This window comes from Notechis scutatus, chromosome 4, assembly GCF_049901735.1.
Source record: "Notechis scutatus isolate UNSWTSFEM ecotype Mainland chromosome 4, rNotScu1.2, whole genome shotgun sequence".
In the NCBI taxonomy this organism is placed as follows: domain Eukaryota; kingdom Metazoa; phylum Chordata; class Lepidosauria; order Squamata; family Elapidae; genus Notechis; species Notechis scutatus.
Genome location: NC_142012.1, coordinates 128,403,903 through 128,424,946, shown reverse-complemented (window position 1 = coordinate 128,424,946; position 21,044 = coordinate 128,403,903). Strand labels below are relative to the sequence as shown.

At 38.6% G+C, this 21,044-nt stretch overlaps 1 protein-coding gene across 1 annotated transcript; it reads left to right on the top strand.

Annotated features, from left to right (window-relative positions):
• The first annotated feature begins 3 nt into the window (after positions 1 to 3).
• Positions 4 to 19,358, top strand: DNAJB11 (DnaJ heat shock protein family (Hsp40) member B11). The gene is made up of 10 exons (XM_026690475.2): positions 4 to 157; positions 3,366 to 3,522; positions 6,044 to 6,141; positions 7,805 to 7,937; positions 8,825 to 8,967; positions 11,934 to 12,016; positions 13,968 to 14,025; positions 15,582 to 15,693; positions 17,459 to 17,618; positions 18,996 to 19,358. Exons 1-10 carry the CDS (start codon positions 90 to 92, stop codon positions 19,058 to 19,060), a joined length of 1,077 nt encoding a protein of 358 aa, XP_026546260.1. The 5' UTR covers positions 4 to 89; the 3' UTR covers positions 19,061 to 19,358.
• The last annotated feature ends 1,686 nt before the right edge of the window (positions 19,359 to 21,044 follow it).

Below are 21,044 nucleotides of genomic sequence, written 5' to 3'. Positions count from 1 at the left end.
TCTCTGTACCGGGGGTTCTCTTTCGTGCCTATGGTTACCGGTGCGTGAGGAAGGTAGGGGCTGGGAGCTGCTTCGACTAGACCCCCGCCATGTCCCCCCGCTCCCTCGGTGGCCTCCTTCTACTACTGCTGTGCCTGCTTGGGGAAGCCATCGCCGGGTGAGTGCCGGGAAGGAAAAGGCGGTCGGAAGGAAAGGTCGTTCCGGGGCTGAGGTTTGCAGGTGGCCCCGCGGTAGGGTGGAGCCCCCGCTGCCTTTTATCCCCTTTCGCTCTTCTGAAAGGCCCGCTGAACCTGCTGAGCTCTGCCACCTCCCCCCCCCCCACGCCCCTTTCAATCTACGGGAGCGCCTCGTATTCTTCTCACCGCCGCCCCGTGCGCGGACTGCTCCCTGTTCCGCTGCTTCCTGGCCGTTTCTTCCTAGGGAGAGTTGTAGGTGCTATTTTCCTTTCCTTCTTCATCCCCCTTCACGGGTGGCCAGGAAACGATTTCCTTGTGCCTTCGAAGGTAGATGATGTTTTCAAGCGCTGGGGAGGGTGAGGGACGAGAGGTGAGTCGTAGTGGACGTGGTGTGTGAGGAGGACGGGTAGTCCTCGAGTTACGACCACAAGTGAGCCCACAATGTCTGTTGCCTATTTGTTTATTTATTGAATTTATATTTCTGCCTATTCGCCCATGGCGACTCAGGGCGGCTTGCAGGCTATAAAAACCACATTTAAAACAATCAAAACTAACATAAAGAATCAAATAAATTAATATAGTACAATATAACAAGATCACCTCCCGCCCACCCAACCCGCCCTAGCGACAGCAGATCACATAAGCCATTTAATGGACTCCATCCTGCTCTGGGTTCCTTAGGCCCTCTGGCAGAACCAGGTCTTCAGCAGCTTCAATCGAAACATTATTTCAGTTTGCCCCATTTTACATCTTTTCTTGCCCGTGAATCATTTGCGTTTGTTAAGTTAATAAGATGGTGGTTACTAACTTCCCCATTTGCTTGTCAGAAGGTCGCAAAAGCTGATCATGTGATCCCAGGACACTGCAACTGTCATAAATATGAACCAGTTGCCAAGCTTCTGAATTTTGATCATGTGTTCATGGGGACACTGTAACAGTCGTAAGTGTGAAAAGTCGCTTTTTTCAGTGCAGTTGTAACTTGGAACGGTCACTAAATGAATTGTTATAAATTGTGGACTATCTGTATAGCCACTCAGGTTCAAATCCCTGCCTCAGTCATGAAATTCTCTTTGGACCTGTTACTTCTTTTCAGTGGCTAGAATCTATATCCATGTTTTCACTTTTACCTGCCCTCTACCCTACTGAAATCAGTTGTTTTAATCTGCTACCCTCTTGCTTATTTATTTTCTCAGTATGGTTCCAATTATGGAATGTTTCCTGAGGAAAGCTTAGCTGTCACCTACTTTTGATATAATTTTATAGCAAAAAGCATACAACTTAAGTCATTAAATAACTGATTATTATTTCCTTTATAAATTATTAATAGGCTTTTAAATTTTTATTGCATTTTATTTTAAAAAAATATAATGCTTTTATTTAAAAAAACAAAACAAATGTAAGCTTTTTTGAAATGTTTATTGAAAGGCAGGATATTTCTTCCATTCAGCACATAGAGTGCAATTATATACACTTAAGAGTTTTCTTTCTGTTTCTGCCAATAAATTCAAGGGCATATATAGCTTTAAATGAACAAATAAAGGATGGCATTTTCTCTAACTTTTTTAATCTTATGCCAGGCTTCCCCAGCCTAGAGCTTTCTAGTTGTATAAAGATTACAGTTTTTTTTCCCTTTGGTCCATTAGATTTGGAGGCAGTCCAGTTCCAAAACTGCTTTGGACTACTTACAATTTAAAAACAGAAAAACAGAAAAAATCTGAAATGTTTGGACCACCATATCCCGTGTACCCCAAAATCTCTACCAACAGGATTCACAAATATCCTATCCCAAGGGGTTGGAGTGCAGTCGTAGTTTTTAAGTACTTTTAAAACATTATTAAGGTTGGAGCTACATAGATCTTTCCAGATGGCAGGCATTGCAGCAGAGAGAACCATACTTTCTGAATTCTATGTAATAGATGGCATTGTTTGGTTGAAAGGATCTGGAGCACATTAACTCTAATGTTAGTTAACAGGCAGAAATCAGTGGAGATAAATGGTTCTCAAATAACCTGGTCTTATGTCATGAAGGGCTGTATAGGACAGGTGATAATCAGAAGTTTACCAGTAACCAGTGTAGTTTGCAGATATCATTGACATGTCAAAGGACATTGAATGCTGTGTGTCCTGAACTAGCTGTAGTTTTAAATTTTCTTCAGAGGAAGCCCTAGGACGGTAGAGTGCATTGCAGTAATCCAATCATGTGGTGACTAGGGCATAAATGAAGGTTTTTAGATCCAGGAATGAGCACATGAGAGCCATCTGTATTTACTATGCAACCCAACTGTGATAATTGACTAGTGAATATATTTAAAACTATAGCTTTAAGCTCACAGGTTGCATATCAAGATTACTAAAGCAAGAAAATAATGGAGTGTGCAAAAATGACTAAACTGACATTTGAAATTAGAGAGCAAGAAGATAAACAATTTTATAAGATGGATTTATTTTATCAATGGTTAGATAAAAATAGGGAAATGAAATATTTTATAATACTTTATAATATAATAGAACTATAGAGATAAAGTAATGTAAAGATACATTATTATTGAATAGATTGGTGATGATGAAATGAATGTTATAAAGTAGGCCAAGTAAAAATAGTGATTTGCTCACATAAAATGATGGAGTATTAGTAACAGTCTGCAAGTAATTAACAATGATAATAATATAAATATATATAGTGGATTTATAGTATGAGAATTAATTTAAATTAGAAGGGGAAGACTGCAGAGATTGTGCACAAGAGATTTGTACCAACTGACACACTGTATGTAATTGAGAGATGGTTTTATGTTTTGTTTATGTCTGTGTAAAAAATAAAAAACTTTTAAAAAAAAAGATTGCTAAAGCAATGCTCCAAAAGTATGACATCCTACTTTGGAAGCTCTGATGTTTAACAAAAAAGCATGTGCTGCTATTCTTAGAATACAAGGCTTATAGAACTTTTTCTGTGTTTTGCTATTCCTGTTATTATCAGCTTATGGCAAGGGTGTCAAACTCACAGCGCGTGGGCCAGCTATGCCCACCCCCAGTTTAGCGAAGGGGAAAAAAGTTGTGATACATCACGTGACGACAATGTGACGCTGCAAGTTTGATACCCCAGGCTTATGGCAAAGAAGAACATACATTTTCTCCCACTATTTTTTAATTTGAGGATCATAAGAGGCAATAACCTTTGTTGTTTTTCAGGAGAGATTTCTATAAGATTTTGGGGGTTCCTCGCAGTGCATCTGTTAAAGATATTAAAAAAGCCTACCGAAAATTAGCCCTTCAGCTTCATCCCGACAGAAACCCTGATGATCCACGTGCACAGGAAAAATTTCAGGATCTTGGGGCTGCCTATGAGGTAAGTGTATTTGGGAGAAGTCTGTGATCAACATATGCATCCTCTGCATCCTGGATTGTTCTCTTCAATGAAATTTTAGTAGGATGGGCACTAACTGGAAAATAGCAATGTGTTTGTGACATTAATGAGACTACTGTTCTTGAAAACTTCATTTTCTTTAGGCTGATTTAATTGAGTACTTGAAAATGATTTATGGAAAGTGTTGTTGTTTTTTTGTGAATAAACAATAGAGGATTTTTATTTCTATTCAGCTTCTAAATGTAGCAGATCAAATATGTCAAAACATGGATCTTCATGCTGCCCCATTAAGTGATGTCTAACAGTATAAAACTATGTGTTACAATGTTGCATTGGCATTTAATATGCTGTTGCTAAAGAATACTTTCATGAACTTGATTAATGGCAAGAAAGATTCTTACATATGCAGATGCCTATGTACCGTGGGAAGCAAACAGAGGTTTCTGATTAATTTGTGACATTTGGAAGGCCATGGAGTTCTCCTTTTTCCTTTAGTTTAAAGGGTGTGACATATTCTTGCATTATTTTTGGAAATGCTACTCTAAACTTATGAATGAGGATATGCTTTAAAAATAAGATTTGCTCTACCTGTGTATAGCTTCCTTATGCACACATCAGAATGGAAAAGTGAATAGCTAACATGTAACAGAAAAGAAAATAAACAGATGAACAGATATTATCCTTTATTCTTCTTCCTCATTTCTGTCAGTTTGTTTTAAATCTTCTTCCTTGAAATAGAATCAAAATGTCCTTTTGTTAGTTAAGTACTTACTGGTATTAGTTGCTCTTGTACAATCAGTCATGTAAAATGTCTTATTACAAAATGGATTAACAACTCTGAAAAAGCTGCAGCATAATGTAAGCAATTATATGCTATAATTTGGTAAGAAAGAATCATCCCAAAATAATTATTTTTGGAGTTTGCAAGCTAATTTTATCTAGCTAATCACTGGTTATATAGAGAGAAAGTGCAGTATTATGAAAAGTACCGTTCTGTGCCCTTTTTTAATGAAAGTAAGTATAGCTAAATTAAATTAGACATATTTTTACTACAGAGAATTAGGCAGCAATTACTAATGCATAAATTCTGGATGAGGGGATGACCACAAATTGCTTCCAGCTTGGAAGATTGAAGATTAAATTCCAGAAAATCATTACAGTGCTCCTGGAATTGCCAGTTCTGTGAGGTTTGGAGGAAAAACGTTTGATGTTGTATCCCAATAATCCCTATATACTATAGTCACATGGTCTCAAAAATTACTCTGTTTACAATCTTTTGTGACCTTAATGTTTTGTTTCTGCTAACCTTATATTTGTTTTTCAGCACATATAACACTTTTGCTGAGGACATCTTTCAGATAGAAATCAGTGAAACGTTCCTATTTGTTGCTATAGTATTTAAATATAGATGTCAATTACATTTAATTAGGAAAAGATTTTGTATGTACAAATGGAATGTTCTTTTTTTTAGACCAGGCCTGCCCAACTCATTGAGGGAAAAACACCAGATTGATACTTTAAAAATAAGTATGGGTCACAAAGGAATAACTGGCAAACTGATCAGTTGTTCAGTGGCTAGCAGCATAGTGGCGGGATGGAGTTGGCCATATCCCTGAGGCCTGGAGGCATTGGGGACACTCAGTAGTCTGCCTTTTGAAGCAGAAGTGGTTATGAAACCAATATTCTTGGTGACAGCAATATTTAATAGCATTGGATTGACTTTTTTTTTTTTTTACAAAAATAAAGCCTATGGGTCACATGATGATTTGGCCATTTAGGTGTGTCTTGATAGGGTGTGTCTAGATAAGGGATAGGTGTGTCTAGATAAGGGACGCGGTGGCTTAGTGGCTAAGACGCTGAGCCTGTTGATCAGAAAGGTCGGTTCGGCAGTTTGAATCCCTAGCACCACATAACAGAGTGAGCTCCCGTTACTTGTCCCAGCTTCTGCCAACCTAGCAGTTCGAAAGCATGTAAAAATGCAAGTAGAAAAATAGGGATCGCTTTGGTGGGAAGGTAACAGCATTCCTTGCGCCTTCGGCGTTTAGTCATGCCGGCCACATGACCACGGAGATGTCTTTGGACAGCATTGGCTCTTCAGCTTTGTAATGGAGATGAGCACTGCCCCTAGAGCTGGAAATGACTAGCACGTATGTGCGAGGGGAATCTTTACCTTTTCCTTATAATAGTATTCCAGGAGATAATTTTCTGAATCAGAATCCATTTGAGAACTCTAAGTGTGATTTGGCCACTTTTGTGCATTCTGGCAGCTTTCCAGTAGATAGTTTTCTGAATCGGAAGCCATTTGTAGAATTCTGGGTGTGATACATAGGTAAGGGATGGACACAAACTGCTTTTAGTTTAAAACATTTATTTCTGGAAAATATCAGACCACCGCAAACATATCCGATCTGTATGGTATGGAGGCAAAATTATAGTTTTGTCCATTTTCCTCTTTAAAATAACTTAAACCTATATTAATATATGCAATTTATGTCTCCTGCAGGTATTGTCAGATGAGGAAAAACGAAAGCAGTATGATGCCTATGGTGAAGAAGGGTTGAAAGAAGGACATCAAAGTTCTCATGGAGATATTTTTTCACAGTAAGTGTGCTTTACTACTTTATACTTTTTTGCATGATAAAGTGTTATCTTATAGTATAGTACAAGGGTCTTCAAACTTGACAAGTTAGACTAGTGGACGTCAACTCCCAGAATTCCTGAGCTAACATGATTGGAGGAGGAATTCTGGGGGTTGAAGTCCACAAGTCTTAAAGCTGTCAAGTTTGAAGGTCCCTGGTATATAGTACAACAGCATCTTTAGTCATTAATTTCAGCCATGTTATTATTATGTTTTGTTCAGCAAGAGCAAAACTGCAATGAAACATCTTAAACTGGTTTTAAACAATATGAAGGATAGCAATAAGAATTGATATTAGTAAATTCCAGCAGAACAATAATTATATCAATTAATGAGTTAAAAAGTCTTTCATAACACTTGAGTTATGAACCTATAATGATAGCCTATGCAAACCTCTGGAGAAGTTCTATGTGTGTTTGGAGTGGGAATTATACCATTTCAAGTTTTGCTTAGGATTCGCCAAAGATCAAGGCCACCTGAGAAGAGATTATCTCTATTCTGAATTAAACATATTATTCTCAATGCTGATTACTCCGTGGACTTAGAAGCTATGTCATAAGTAGGAGCTCCAGCCTGACATACAGGCATTCACACTTTGCAAGACAAAAACCAGGGTTGCTGGTCATAGCTCTGACCAGCAGCCTTCCCATTGCTGTCCTGCATGTTGTTTAAAACCCAGTTGTTGCATGTTGTCCTGCACATATTTCTGAGAACACAAGTCGGGTTTCATTATCTGCCTGTTCAGTTAACACAAGCCACCGATGAACCCTCACCAGCAATTGTTATCTTGCAACAAAGACAAAAACATAATCACATTCCTTGCTATTTGTTTAGTTGAATTAACTCTGCTTTAAATCTGAATGTGAATGCTCAATTCCGCTTCACATTTGGAAAACCATCATCACTAAGATCACATACTTAAGAAGTCAGTAAATTTGTGTGAAGGCATAGTGATCAGTTTATATAAAACAAGTATTGGCCTGGCAACATAAAATATTAAGAGTTCACAGTTAGTGTATTGATTAGGAAGTGTATGGCACTTTTATCTACCAGACTCCTTCTGTAGGTAGTGCTCAACTTGCAAAGTTACAAGAGACCTACCTTGGGTTTACTTAATACCCAGATTTAAAGTTTTGACAGTTGTGGCCCTCCCCAGTCACATCACTGATCTCCAGGAACCTAGCAACACGGCCATGTTTATATCATTTGCAGCATTCCACAATCATATGACTACATGTTATGACAGTTTTGACAAAAAATCAGCATTTTAACAGACACCTCCCTAATTCACTATACTGAATTATAGCCAGTCCCCAGTAACAAAGGTAAGGTCTTTGGCCTACCTCAATAAAAGAGCACAATAGACTTGCAAAATTGATGTCAGCCCCACTAAGTAGATCAGACCAAAAGATTAATTCCACAGGAAGTCTAAAACTACTTTTATTGAGATTGGCTATAAATTAATAACAGACTCTTGCAAGTCTGATTCTGTGTACCTCCTTCTCATAATTCATCAAATCTCCCTCAACCTCCTTACTCCCTACAGTTTCCTTAGTAATTCTTACCTGCTCTCCTATAAGTTTAATAGAAAGGAAGCTAAATGAGTCAATATTCATGTCTTTTCAGTTTCTTTGGAGATTTTGGTTTCATGTTTGGAGGCAGTCCTCGTCAGCAAGACAGGAACATTCCAAGGGGAAGCGACATTATTGTGGACCTAGAAGTTACGTTGGAAGAAGTGTATTCGGGAAATTTTGTGGAAGTAAGTTAGGCAATTTCCTTAATAGGTCTCCTTTACTTGTATAAATCTGTTTTTCAGGCTTCATTATTAGAAATAGTTCTCTCTCATTGAATGAATATGAGGGAACACCAAAAGTATCCTTGGGACCACCTATGTATTTCCTGTGGAATTGCAGTACATGTTAGGTAACTGCTTTCAGTTTTGTCTCAGTACTAAATGCTTGTGAAAGAAACAATAGGAGAGCAATTCAAATTAATCAGTGGCCCTATTTATGCACAACAGGAGCATGTAACATTTTTCCACACAAGGAGCCACACTTTGCCTTTGGTGACAGACATCCTCCCCAAAGTAATGAGTGATAAAAACTAATCATTATTTCTGTTACTTCCATATTGAATTATAATTAAAATTAAGTATAATCACTGTGATTATCATCTAGGAGTGTAGGAATTTTGCTAGGATTTGAAGTGTTCCCTATAGTTTTTACTTCCACATTTTCCCTTTTTGAGGCATCAGGTGTGGGGGGATATTACTAGCTCCATTTAAGTACTTTTGAAAAGAAAAACTGGGGGAGTCTTCAACATGGTCAAAGGATTCTTAATTCTATTGTGCACTAATATTATAAACCTCTATATTGGTATTCATTTTATTAAATAAATTATTTTATAAATTATTGTTTATTAATTAATAATTTTAAATAAGGGAAAGATCAATCACAGCTAAATGCTAACTGAAAAGCCAGCGCATAATTTGTGATTGTTTATATTATATTAAGTTAATTTATGTTACAAAGTCTAAATAGCAGATTTAATATAAATGAGATGTTTGTCTGCTTTATTCATTTGAAAGGACTGAAGTGTTGTACATTGTAAAGTTTGCATCCAACATCATTCTTTACCTATTTTCAGGTTATTAGGAACAAGCCAGTTGCAAGACAGGCACCAGGGAAACGGAAATGCAATTGCCGGCAAGAGATGAGGACAACCCAGTTAGGCCCAGGACGTTTCCAGATGACACAAGAAGTTGTCTGTGATGAGTGTCCCAATGTCAAGTGAGTTTGAGGTCCTGTGGCTATTTGGTGCTTGAGTAATTGACAATCTTACATAATTGTTAAAAATAGCAGAGGGAAGATGATTACATTTCCAGTATGAGCCACAAGGTGGCATAGAGTGTTGTTGGGGTTTTTTATGGCTTGAAAAGAGACTTTTGTGCCTGAAAATCTTCAATGCAGTGCTTGAAGAGGGTGTTAGAGGATACATGGTAGCACCTGCTGACAATTCTTTAAATCAAATGTATCTTATGCCAAAGAGTGCACTACAATGTAGAAGACCCTATGCTATTCCGGGAAGGCATCATTGTTTTAAAGGATATCCAACAGGTGTTTTGTGAATGTCTGTACATTCAGCCTTCAAATTCTACTATTGTACAACATATATATTTAGCTAAGGTTTGAGGTGTTCCCTGTAGCTATGTAAATAAAGTTGTGCTCATAAATTTATGTAACCCTTGCAGAATTTGTACGTTCTGGAGTATATTGTAAGTAAACAAAAGTAATCAAAGAATTTTTTTAAAAATTATAATGTGATTCAAATTAAACTATTAGGCATTACAGAGTAGCACAATCTTTAAACCATAGCAATAAAATACACTGCTCAAAAAATAAAGGGAACACTTAAACAACAACAATGTAACTCCAAGTCAATCACACTTCTGTGAAATCAAACTGTCCACTTAGGTAGCAACACTGATTGACAATCAATTTCACATGCTGTTGTGCAAATGGAATAGACAACAGGTGGAAAGCATAGGCAGTTAGCAAGACATCCCCAATAAAGGAGTGGTTCTGCAGGTGGTGACCACAGACCACTTCTCAGTTCCTATGCTTTCTAGCTGATGGTTTGGTCACTTTTGAATGCTGGCGGTGCTTTCACTCTATTGGTAGCATGAGACGGAGTCTACAACCCACACAAGTGGCTCAGATAGTGCAGCTCATCCAGGATGGCACATCAATGTGAGCTGTGGCAAGAAGGTTTGCTGTGTCTGTCAGCGTAGTGTCCAGAGCATGGAGGCACTACCAGGAGACAGGCCAGTATTTCAGGAGACGTGGAGGAGGCCGTAGGAGGGCAACAACCCAGCATCAGAACTGCTACCTCCGCCTTTGTGCAAGGAGGGACAGGAGGAGCACTGCCAGAGTCCTGCAAAATGACCTCCAGCAGGCCACAAATGTGCATGTGGCTGCTCAAACAGTCAGAAACAGACTCCATGAGGGTGGTATGAGGGCCCAACGTCCACAGGTGGGGGTTGTGCTTACAGCCCAACACCGTGTAGGACGTTTGGCATTTGCCAGAGAACACCAAGATTAGCAAATTCGCTACTGGCACCCTGTGCTCTTCGCAGATGAAAGCAGGTTCATACTGAGCACGTGTGACAGACGTGACAGGGTCTGGAGACGCCATGGAGAACGTTCTGATGCCTGCAACATCGTCCAGCATGACCAGTTTGGCAGTGGATCAGTAATGGTGTGAGGTGGCATTTCTTTGGAAGGCCGCACAGCCCTTCATGTGCTCGCCAGAGGTAGCCTGGCTGCCATTAGGTACCGAGATGAGATCCTCAGACCCCTTGGTGAGACCATATGCTGGTGCGGTTGGCCCTGGGTTCCTCCTAATGCAAGACAATGCTAGACTTCATGTGGCTGGAGTGTGTCAGCAGTTCCTGCAAGACGAAGGCATTGATGCTATGGACTGGCCCGCCCATTCCCCAGACCTGAATCCAATTGAGCACATCTGGGACATCATGTCTCGCTCCATCCACCAATGCCACATTGCACCACAGACTGTCCAGGAGTTAGGAGATGCTTTAGTCCAGGTGTGGGAGGAGATCCCTCAGGAGACCATCCACCACCTCATCAGGAGTATGCCCAGGCGTTGTAGGGAGGTCATACAGGCACGTGGATGCCATACACAGCCTCATTTTGACTTGTTTTAAGGACATTACATCAAAGTTGGATCAGCCTGTAGTGTTTTTTTCCACTTTAATTTTGAGTGTAACTCCAAATCCAGGCCTCCATGGGTTGCTAAATTTGATTTCCATTGATAATTTTTGTGTGATTTTGTTGTCAGCACATTCAACTATGTAATGAACAAAGTATTTAATAAGAATATTTCATTCATTCAGATCTAGGATGTCTTATTTTTGTGTTCCCTTTATTTTTTTGAGCAGTGTATAATAAAACAGTGGTTTGCATCCTCTTAGTTCTTAATGGTATGCATTGCTCCCTTTAACATTAATGATCCTAACAGTCCTAATTCATTTAACATCAACATCCTAAAACAGTCTATTAGGATAGTTATTAATGAGGCCCTTTATTTTCTCGTGTGGTAAAGCTACGTATCCTTTTGGCAAAAAGTCTGCAGGTCCTGCACATTCTTTGGCTGTCTAGGATGAGCTGTTTGAGATCTCAGATACGCTCAGTGATGTTACAGTCAGGAGACTGGCTGTCATCCAGAACCTTCGTTTATTTGTTCTGCTGCAGCCACTTAAGGGTCAGTGTAGCTTTAGGTAACAGACCATTGTCATGCTGGAAAGTCCAGGCATGTCCCATTCACAACTTTCATGCTCCCCAAATATTTGAGGGTATGGGAATTTTTAAACAGAACCATTTAACTATTCCCTTTATTGCTATAGTTTGTTTTATGATTGTGATGTTCTTAGATGCCTGGTTAATTTGAATCACATAACAAAAATGTAAGTAAATTCATGTTCACTTATAAAATGGTCCACATCTTAAAAATTCTGCAAGAGGTATGTAAACCTATGAGGGGTTTGCGTATTTCAAGGGGCATGTAAACCTAGGACCACAACTATAAGCATGGGTAGACTTAAACTAACATTTGTAAAATAAATAAAACATAACACAGTCTTATTGAAGACACTTAAAAATGCTGTGTTAAAGGGAAATTTCCGCTTTCATATAAATATATTTATTGTTTAACTTTTTGATACTTTCTTGTTTCTCAGACTTGTGAATGAAGAACGAACGCTGGAGGTGGAGATAGAACCTGGCGTTAGAGATGGAATGGAATATCCCTTTATAGGGGAAGGTACATCTTTTAATTTTTATTCTTTAACTTTTGATATCTTATTGGAGGTTGTAATTTATGGGACGCGTGAAAAACTGTAAATGTTCTTTGTTTCAAATTGATGAAAATAAACAGGCTGGAAATTTGGACCCTAATTTGGACTCTGCTTTTTTAAATATACTTGGAACATATTGTGCCTTTGAAAAAAATATTTCCTATAACACTACTAAAATTTAAATACATACAGAAGGTCTTGTGCAGAAGATTCTGTATGTCTGTATCTTCTGTATGTCTCGACATTTTTCCTTTCTCTTTTTTTTATTTTATAAGCTTTTTGGCCAATGTCTTCATAATAATTTTCAAGGGAACTTGGCTGTGAGTTCTTGTGACACTAGAAATAGAAACTTGTTTGTCAGTCTTATCATCCTTGAATTTTTTATCCCTGTTGTGACAACATTACCTATTTTTGTTCTTGTTCCCAGATATTTCATAATCTGAATAAAGTGGATAATGATTATATCAAAACTATGTGCTAACCATAGATTTTTATACAGACTAAAATACCTGGATAGCACGGGCGTAAGCGAGCCCCAACTCCATCAAAATATAGTTTTTGTTATATACTCGCAGTATAAGACGACCCCCCACTTGGAGGCATGCTTTTCAAGGCAAAAAGTCGTCTCATACGCCGCAAATACGGTAAGTTGTAACACTTGGGGTATTCTGGATATAATTCTTGATTGGCACCCCCAACCCCTTTCCCCAAACTTACAAAGCCACCAAAATGCTTTAGAGAGGCAGCTTCGCCTTTCTCAGGCTGGCACTCAATTCCTCTCCCTTTCTTTGTGACAGCCCCGCGTGCGTGCCATCGGGACTCCAAGGGTGGGGGATGGACAGCTGCCAACTCTCTCTCTCTCTCTCTCTCTCTCTCTGTGTGTGTGTGTGTGTGTGTGTGTGTGGAGGGTAATTCCGCTATCTCTGGCCTCTGCTCGGTTTTAAAGTCGCTTGGCCGGTTCCCAAGTCGCAGCGCGCTGGCCGGGAGACGCGGCGCCGGGTGGAAGCTCGGTGCAGGGGAGGCAGATCTTTCTCTCTTAAGCGGGGAGGAGGAGGGGACAAGAGGAGGGACGGACGGGACAGGGGGCGGGAGGAGGGCGCTCGCCTTCTTCCACCGCCCACCGGACCCTTTTCTTCCCAAGGGGACCCTGGAAAGCAGCTCGGGAGCCGGGTGGCCCTGCCCAGCGGGTCCCATCAGGAACTTCCTGAGGACACCCCCCGCCCCAAGCACAGCCCTCCCGGTCTTTCAAAGAGGGAGGGAGAAGCGGGAGGAGCAAATTGCCGCCCCGCCCCGCTGCCCAGAAGGAGGGGCGCCACAGTCCACCCCCACCACCTCCCCCCACTCCCCGGGCCATTACGCGGCTCGGGCTGGCTGGGCGGCGGCCCGCCAGAGACCCTCCCGCTCCACCCCCACCCCACCTCCAGATTGGCCTCCGCAAGCGCCCGAGCCGGGCGGAGGGTGGGTGGGTGGGTGGGAGGAGGAGGAGGAAGAGAGACTTCGGCTGGGCTTGAAGGGGCTTCGCAAGTTGCGGAGCTCCGCCCCGTCGCTCTTGCACCGAGTGACAATGTATTTACCGCGTATAAGACGACCCCCACTTGGAGGCATGTTTTTTAGGGCAAAAAGTCGCCTTATACGCCGGCAAATACGGTAGGTAGTTTACTAAGAGTTCCCATTTAGCCCAACCAGTTGTAAACTTGTATTTGTAGATTTTTGCCTTAATAATGTATACCATTTTTTTAGAGTTAACTATACATATTGAATTTCATTAACTTACAAGGACAGAGTTTGAGGAAAAGGTCCCCATCCTGATAGATCATGCCATTATAGAAATCTTAAAGAAACATTGGTCTCACTATAAAGAGATGGTTTAGTTATAAAATATTTAAACATATCTAATACTTGTTCAAATTTCATCAGGAGAACCTCATGTTGATGGAGAACCAGGTGACTTGCGCTTCCAAATAAAAGTTCTTAAGTAAGTTTCTCTGCTTTATGAAATAATTAACCAAGTTTTTTCTATACTAGCTAACAATGAACACATTTGCTTTAGTGGTACTAGCAATTAACATGTTTTTGCATGAAAAAATGTTATGCAAAGACTTTAGTGGGCAGATTATTCCATTAAACTAATGATGCTCCAACTATAAGATTATCCTTTGGGGCAAGAAGTGCATAAAGTATTAAAAGTGTTTGCTTCTGGGAAACAGTGGTGGCCTGAAGCAGACTAAACCTTTCTCAACTATTACCAAAAACTAGGTGAGTCGAGTTGTTTCTGGAAAAAATATCCGCACTAAACGTCTAAAGATGATTTCAAAGGAAACAGACAAAGAGTTGTGAAGATCTAAAGAAAGTTTTTTCTATGCCATATTATGACAGATTCAGAGATATTTTATACACGCAAACACTAGTATGTAAAATTACCCTGTTTCTCCAACAATACGGCCTCCCCCAATAGGGAAGTCCCAACATGTTTTATAGGCATGAAATGAAATTAAGCCCCTCCCCAAATTAAGGCCTATATTAAAACATGCGAAATGGGGGGAATGGCGGGGGCTTGCCGTTAGGAAGTACTTTTGTTGCACACCTGGATATGGTGCTGCCTGCGTTGACCCCGATCTGAAGCCCCACCAACGCCGAGGTCAACATCCAAGCCGTTGCCACCCGCCCACCCAAAGATGCAAGGGAATTAAGTCACCCCGAAAGACAACCTAGCCATTTTTTCGGGCTCAAAAAAAAATAAGACCCGGCCTTATTATATGAGAAACACTGTAGAATTAATATCCCTATGGTGTTCAGAAAAATGGTAATTTAATTCTAATCATGACTCAAAAAATTACTTGGCATGACTCCACTCACTCAAATTCCAAAATGATTTAAATGGATTTCTTCAGAACATTAATACATAATTTTCCAATTTGTCAGTAATTTTAAATTATATTTTTTAATTTCACATTTATTTATTTATTTATTTATTTATTTATTTATTGGATTTGTGTTCAATAAATTCACCCATGGCGACTCGAGGCGGCTTACAGAATGTAAAACTATATTTAAAATAAAAAAATAAAAAAACAATAAAAACTAACAGAATCAAATAAATTAATAAAGTACAATAGAACAAAATCTGAGGGGAAAAAAATCCCCCCAACTCCCACCCCCCACCCCGACGACAGCAGATCACACAAGCCATTTGATGGGTTCCTCTGACAGAACCAAGTCTTCAGGGCCTTCTGAAAGAGTGCTAGAGTGGGAGCCATTCTAATCTCTGGGGGAATGATATTCCAGAGAGAAGGAGCCACACGAAGAAGGCCGTTCTTCTGGGTCTCACCAGTTGTATCTCCCTCAGGGGTGGGACCCGCAACATTCCCTGCCTCCCCACTCTAATGGGTCAGGTAGATACGAGTGGCAAGAGACGTTCCCTCAGATAACCCGGTCCCAAGCCATTTTTTACATGCTGTAAAAAGAGTGAGTTTGCCATGCCAGAAGAACTAAGAAATAAAATATATTAATATTCTGATATGTTGACTACAGGCATCCAGTCTTTGAAAGAAGAGGAGATGATTTATATACAAATGTTACCATCTCACTTGTGGAAGCTCTTGTTGGATTTGAAATGGATATTGCTCATTTAGATGGACATAAGGTAAGGTAGAAGATTTCTTTGCTTGAAAACTTTTTCAAAGAATCCTTTTGTATCCATAATACACATGTTGACACTAAGATATATTACTATAGTCTTCGACTTACAACATTTTGTTTAGTGACCATTCAAAGTTACAACAGCACTGAAAGATGTGACTTATGACTGTTTTACATAGTTACAACCTTTATGGCATCTCCATGATCACGGGATCAAAATTCAGACACTTGGCAACTGGTTCATATTTATGATAGTTGCAGTGTCCTGGAGTCTTCTGATCAGCTTTTGCGACCTTCTGACAAGGAAAGTCAGTGGGGAAGCCAGATTCAGTTAAAAAATGTCTTATTAACTTAACAACTGCAGTTATTCACTTAACAATTGTGGCAAGAAAGGTCATAAAATGGGACAAAACTCACCTAACAAAATGTTTCACTTAGCAACAGAATTTTTTGGCTCCGTTGTGATTGTAAGTCGAGGACTATATATTGACATTGTGATTATTTTGGGTAAAATATTTCTCATGTAAACATGTTAATCCTATTGAAAATCTTCAACATGAGAGGCAATGGTACATCCCAATAATTTGGACATAACAAAAATGATTAAATACAAAGATTTATTAGATCCGCAAGGAAAATTAAAAACTCGACAAGAATTACAGGAACAGGGATTTAAAATTGATCAGTGGTTATATATTCAAATTCATAGCAGATACAAACAAGACATTAAAGACTTCGGAATTTATAACAAACTGCAGTATTTAGATAAAATTTTATTAGGATCAAACAAAAAGAACATATCTAAATTCTATAAATATTTACTGGAAGTAGAATTAGAACAAGAGGTAGTCAAAGGGAACATGATAGCCTGGAGCAGGAATGTCGGAAGAAGTATTACATTATCAGAATGGGAAAAGATTTGGAACAGAAATATCAAGATTACAAAATCGGCAGCGTATAAAGAAAATACATACAAAATGTTTTATAGATGGCACTTGCCCCCTTCGAGGTTGGCGAAAATGAACCCTAACATGAGTCCAAAATGCTGGAAATGTAAAAGCATAGAAGGAACCTTTTTTCACATGTGGTGGTCCTGCAAGAAAACCCAGAAATATTGGCAAAAAATCAGAAAATGGTTGGAGGAGATAACCAAAGAACAAATTGAATACAAACCAGAGTTCTTCCTACTAGGGATCTCTGACAAACATTTATCCAAAAAGATGAAATATGTAACAATTCATATTTTAACTGCAGCCAGATTAGCGTTCACTCAGTGTTGGAAATTACCTTATACACCTACAGAACAAATGGTTATCCAGAAAATATGTGATTGTGCAGAAATGGACAAATTAACTATAGCACTTAAAAATAAAGAGCCTTCAACATTTTACGATAATTGGAACTCTTGGTATAATTGGTTAATCCAGAGATAAACTGCTTAAAAGATAATGGGTAATTTAAGCATAGATATCGATAAGATGTGCGTATTCAAATTAAATTAGGAGAATTGGATCTTGCAGAATGTCAAAAAGGATATTGTCTGTTTTTAAAAGTATTCTTTTCATTTCTTTTTCTCTTTCTTTGCTTCTTCCTTTCTTTTAAATCTCTTCTTCTCTTCTCTTTCCAGTTCGTAAGGCCGAGTGTTTTTTTCTTTCTTTCTTTGTGTATGTAATGTTGATATGTTTTTAATTGTAAATTTAATAAAATTTATATATATATATATAAAAAAAAGAAAATCTTCAACATGTATTTTATTTTATTTTTGTTAGGTCCATATTGCCCGTGATAAAATCACAAAACCTGGAGCCAAGCTGTGGAAGAAAGGAGAAGGTCTTCCAAACTTTGATAACAATAACATCAAAGGCTCCCTTATCATTACATTTGATATTGAATTTCCAAAAGAACAGTTGACTGGGGAACAGCGAGAAAGTATGTATAGTAGCACTGTAGTGATAACTTGAACATTGAACATTGACTTACAAAATTCATTACTTTGATTGTCAACATATTAATGCTCAGAATATAGAAATCAAAGGATAAAATCTATTCAAAAATGCCAGAAATAACAGAAAGTACCAGAAGAAGGAGTTCCATGCCTGTTCAGCAAAAAATGAATCCAAAAACCAACCTACAGTACTGTTGTTGGTGTTAATTGTCACCTGCTAAACAAAGAGAAAATGGGAATAATGCTTCTCTAAAGCAAACTGCGATTTTTTTAAGGAGGCATAAAATATAAGCTGCCCTCTAAATGTAATTAAATAGGGTGCTATGGCTCAGCAGTTAAGATGCTGAGCATGTCAGCTGGTAAACTGACAGCCTGCTTCAAGACCTGAGCGTGCACAATAGGGTGACTTGCCCCAATTCCTACCAACCTAACAGTTCGAAAGCATGGAAATGCAAATAGATAACTGGGTACCATTTCATTGGGATGGTAACAGCATTTTATGCACCTCAGCATATAGTCATGCTGCCACATGACCAAGTGTCAACGCTGGTTCTCCCGGCTAACAAATCAAGATGAGCACCACTCCCTATAGGCATTCCTGGACAGGGGAAACCTTTATCTTTAAATTCAATGGCTAGCAGCAATCGGGTCTTCAATTACCCTGACATTTTTTAGCAGAGAAACCCAGTGGGAAATTTCTGGCATCCCTACCTGAAATTTTCTAATTTAAGGAATGGGAAAAAAAACACTAAAATTAGGGTTACCTGGTAATCATGCTAACCAGTTGAGAAGATTGAAGTAGAAGCAGAAGGAACATTGTAGAAGCAGAAGGAACATTGTGGGAAACTAAACATGTTGGCTGTCTTTGTGCTTCTTAGCATAAAGGATAGAAATGCTGCACATCAATAAAGCAGATTTTAATAAATTCATGAACAACAAATAGTGCTCCATGTCAGAAGCTAATAAGCTGAAAACAGTATAAGAAGCTTCAGGGGCTACACAAAAAACACATATCCCAGGGTCATGTGATCAGCTTTTACAACCTTCTGACAAGCAAAGTCAATGAGGAAGCCAGATTCACTTAGCAACTGTTACTAACTTAACTGCAATGGTTCATTTAGCAACAGTGACAAGAATGTTCGTAAAATGGGGCAAAACTCACTTAACAAATATCTCACTTAACATAAATGTTGGTCTCCGTTGTGGTGATAAGTTGAGAACGATAGTATTATTGAATGTTTCCTCTCTGAACTGTTTTGAGTAATAAGCTAATGGAGAATTGAGAATGATTTTTTCACCTTAATATAGTAGCAATCTCGAATGTATTGTTGTATTGTGATTGTGATTTTATTATTTTGCAGATCTCAAACAATTGCTGAAACAAGCATCTGTTCAGAAGGTGTATAATGGACTGCAGGGCTATTGAGACTGAAACAACTGGACTTTCTTGTGGATAAATGAAATAAGTACTGTAAACTGCAGTCTTTTCTGCTGGTCATTGTAGAACAAATGCAGAGGGTGGAGTAACCTCTGAAATCTCTTTTTTTTACAATAGCAAGGATAATTCTGGAATGGATCAGAAGACAAACAAAATTTCTTTATTCTGGATACAACTGGTGCTCTATTTGGAGCAATTAGGCTCCAGCAGTTGAGAGAGAGGTCGTATTTTTAACAGAATTAGCACACTGAAGTTCCATTTTCAAATATATTTTGATGTTACTTTCCTTGCCACTCTTACTGAGTTTTCATAGTTTTTTCATGGTTCCTTTATCTTGGATCACCTTGGTTTTGACATGTTTTTTGACCCATCTTGAAATTACACCTATCCCTATCGATCATGTTCAAATTTGAGGCATGAGCAGATAATAGCTACCTCCACAAATTGCTGTCCTTTCTTGTTAAACTGCCAGTGGTTCTTGTTATTTACAGTTGTAGAAGTGTTAAGTTTTGCCACCATAACAGAGGGGGTCTTTGCAATTTACACTTAGAAATGTTAAATTGCGAAAAACTGGTTTAAATGAACTGAGAGACTTTTTGCTAAAAGTTTGTCATTGCACTTAGAAGAAAATGTGCTATGTTGCTTTTGTTCACTTAGATAGGAGTTGCTGTTTTTTTAACAGAGCTCTATATAGATATTTCCTCTAATTTGCCGTTACAACAGTTTATGTAACTAGATAAGTAAGAATACTGGATTATAAATTTGTGGGAATCTTGGGTCAATTCATATTTTAAGTAGCACATATGTTTCCAGAAGTGCAAAGTATGGAATCTGAGTGTTTAGAATTTCCCAGATATTTTCAAATTACGCATATTGCATAGTATATCATACTCATTCCTATAAATATTGGCATATTTTCACTACATACAACAAATACACTGTAACTGCTCAATATGGCTATAGGTAAGAACCATTGGACAAGGTATGGTTAGGAAGACACATAGTTTCTATTTTTCCCAGTCTCTTGGCTAATAGGCACACCCATAATTGTCTCATGCAGACTTTGTGTATTTTGAATATCATATTTATATATCTTTACTGAAAAGATGGCTGCAGTTTCTGACCCTGGGTCAGCCTCTTAGTCTCAATAATGACCTAGCAGTAAATAATGTTTAGTTCCTTGACTGAAAATGAAATTGCTTTATTTAATCTGGAAAACCAGCCCACTGATGTTTACTAGCAGCATTGTATTATAATGGATGGAACTGATGAAGTCACTATATGAATAGAGAAGTAGAAAAAGGCTAGCAGTGAAATAAATAGCCACAAATGTGAATAGATTGGAATAACTTCATAAAAAACATCCAGCCAATTCTGCCATTCTTTCTTCTATTTTAAGAATTATACTAAGTTCTACAAATGAAAGGAAACTTAAGGACAGGTAAAATGCTTTTTTAATTTAAGTATATGATGTCAGCTCATAACTGAAAGCCCCAGGTCTAAATTCTGGTGAACAGCTAATAAGATCCTTAATTAACTGAGCAATTGTGGAGGATCTTTAGAGCACTTAGAAGTGATGAACAGGAAACAGTTTCACAATTGTTGGCCGCCTGCTCAGTGTTATGAGGATAAAATGCATGGAGTTATTACCTCATGTTTTCTTGGTAAGCACTGTAATCCTAAACATCCAGAAAAAACAGTGGAATCCTAATTTCTAGTAAAATTCTGAAGACATTCTGTAAAAATCTCTTGAGAGAAGCATTATTTCTAGCTTGACCCAATTTAATGTAAAACATATAGTTGCTAATTCTGAATGCTCTTAAAGGTCCAAGGCTTATAAGATTTCTCACATCACTGGATTTAACATCATAGATTGTCTTTGGAACTACAGGCATGGAGGGAAGTATAGAAAGAGCCACCCCAAATCAACTGAAGTGTATCATACCACCAGTGTACTTCCTTTGTTAAAACT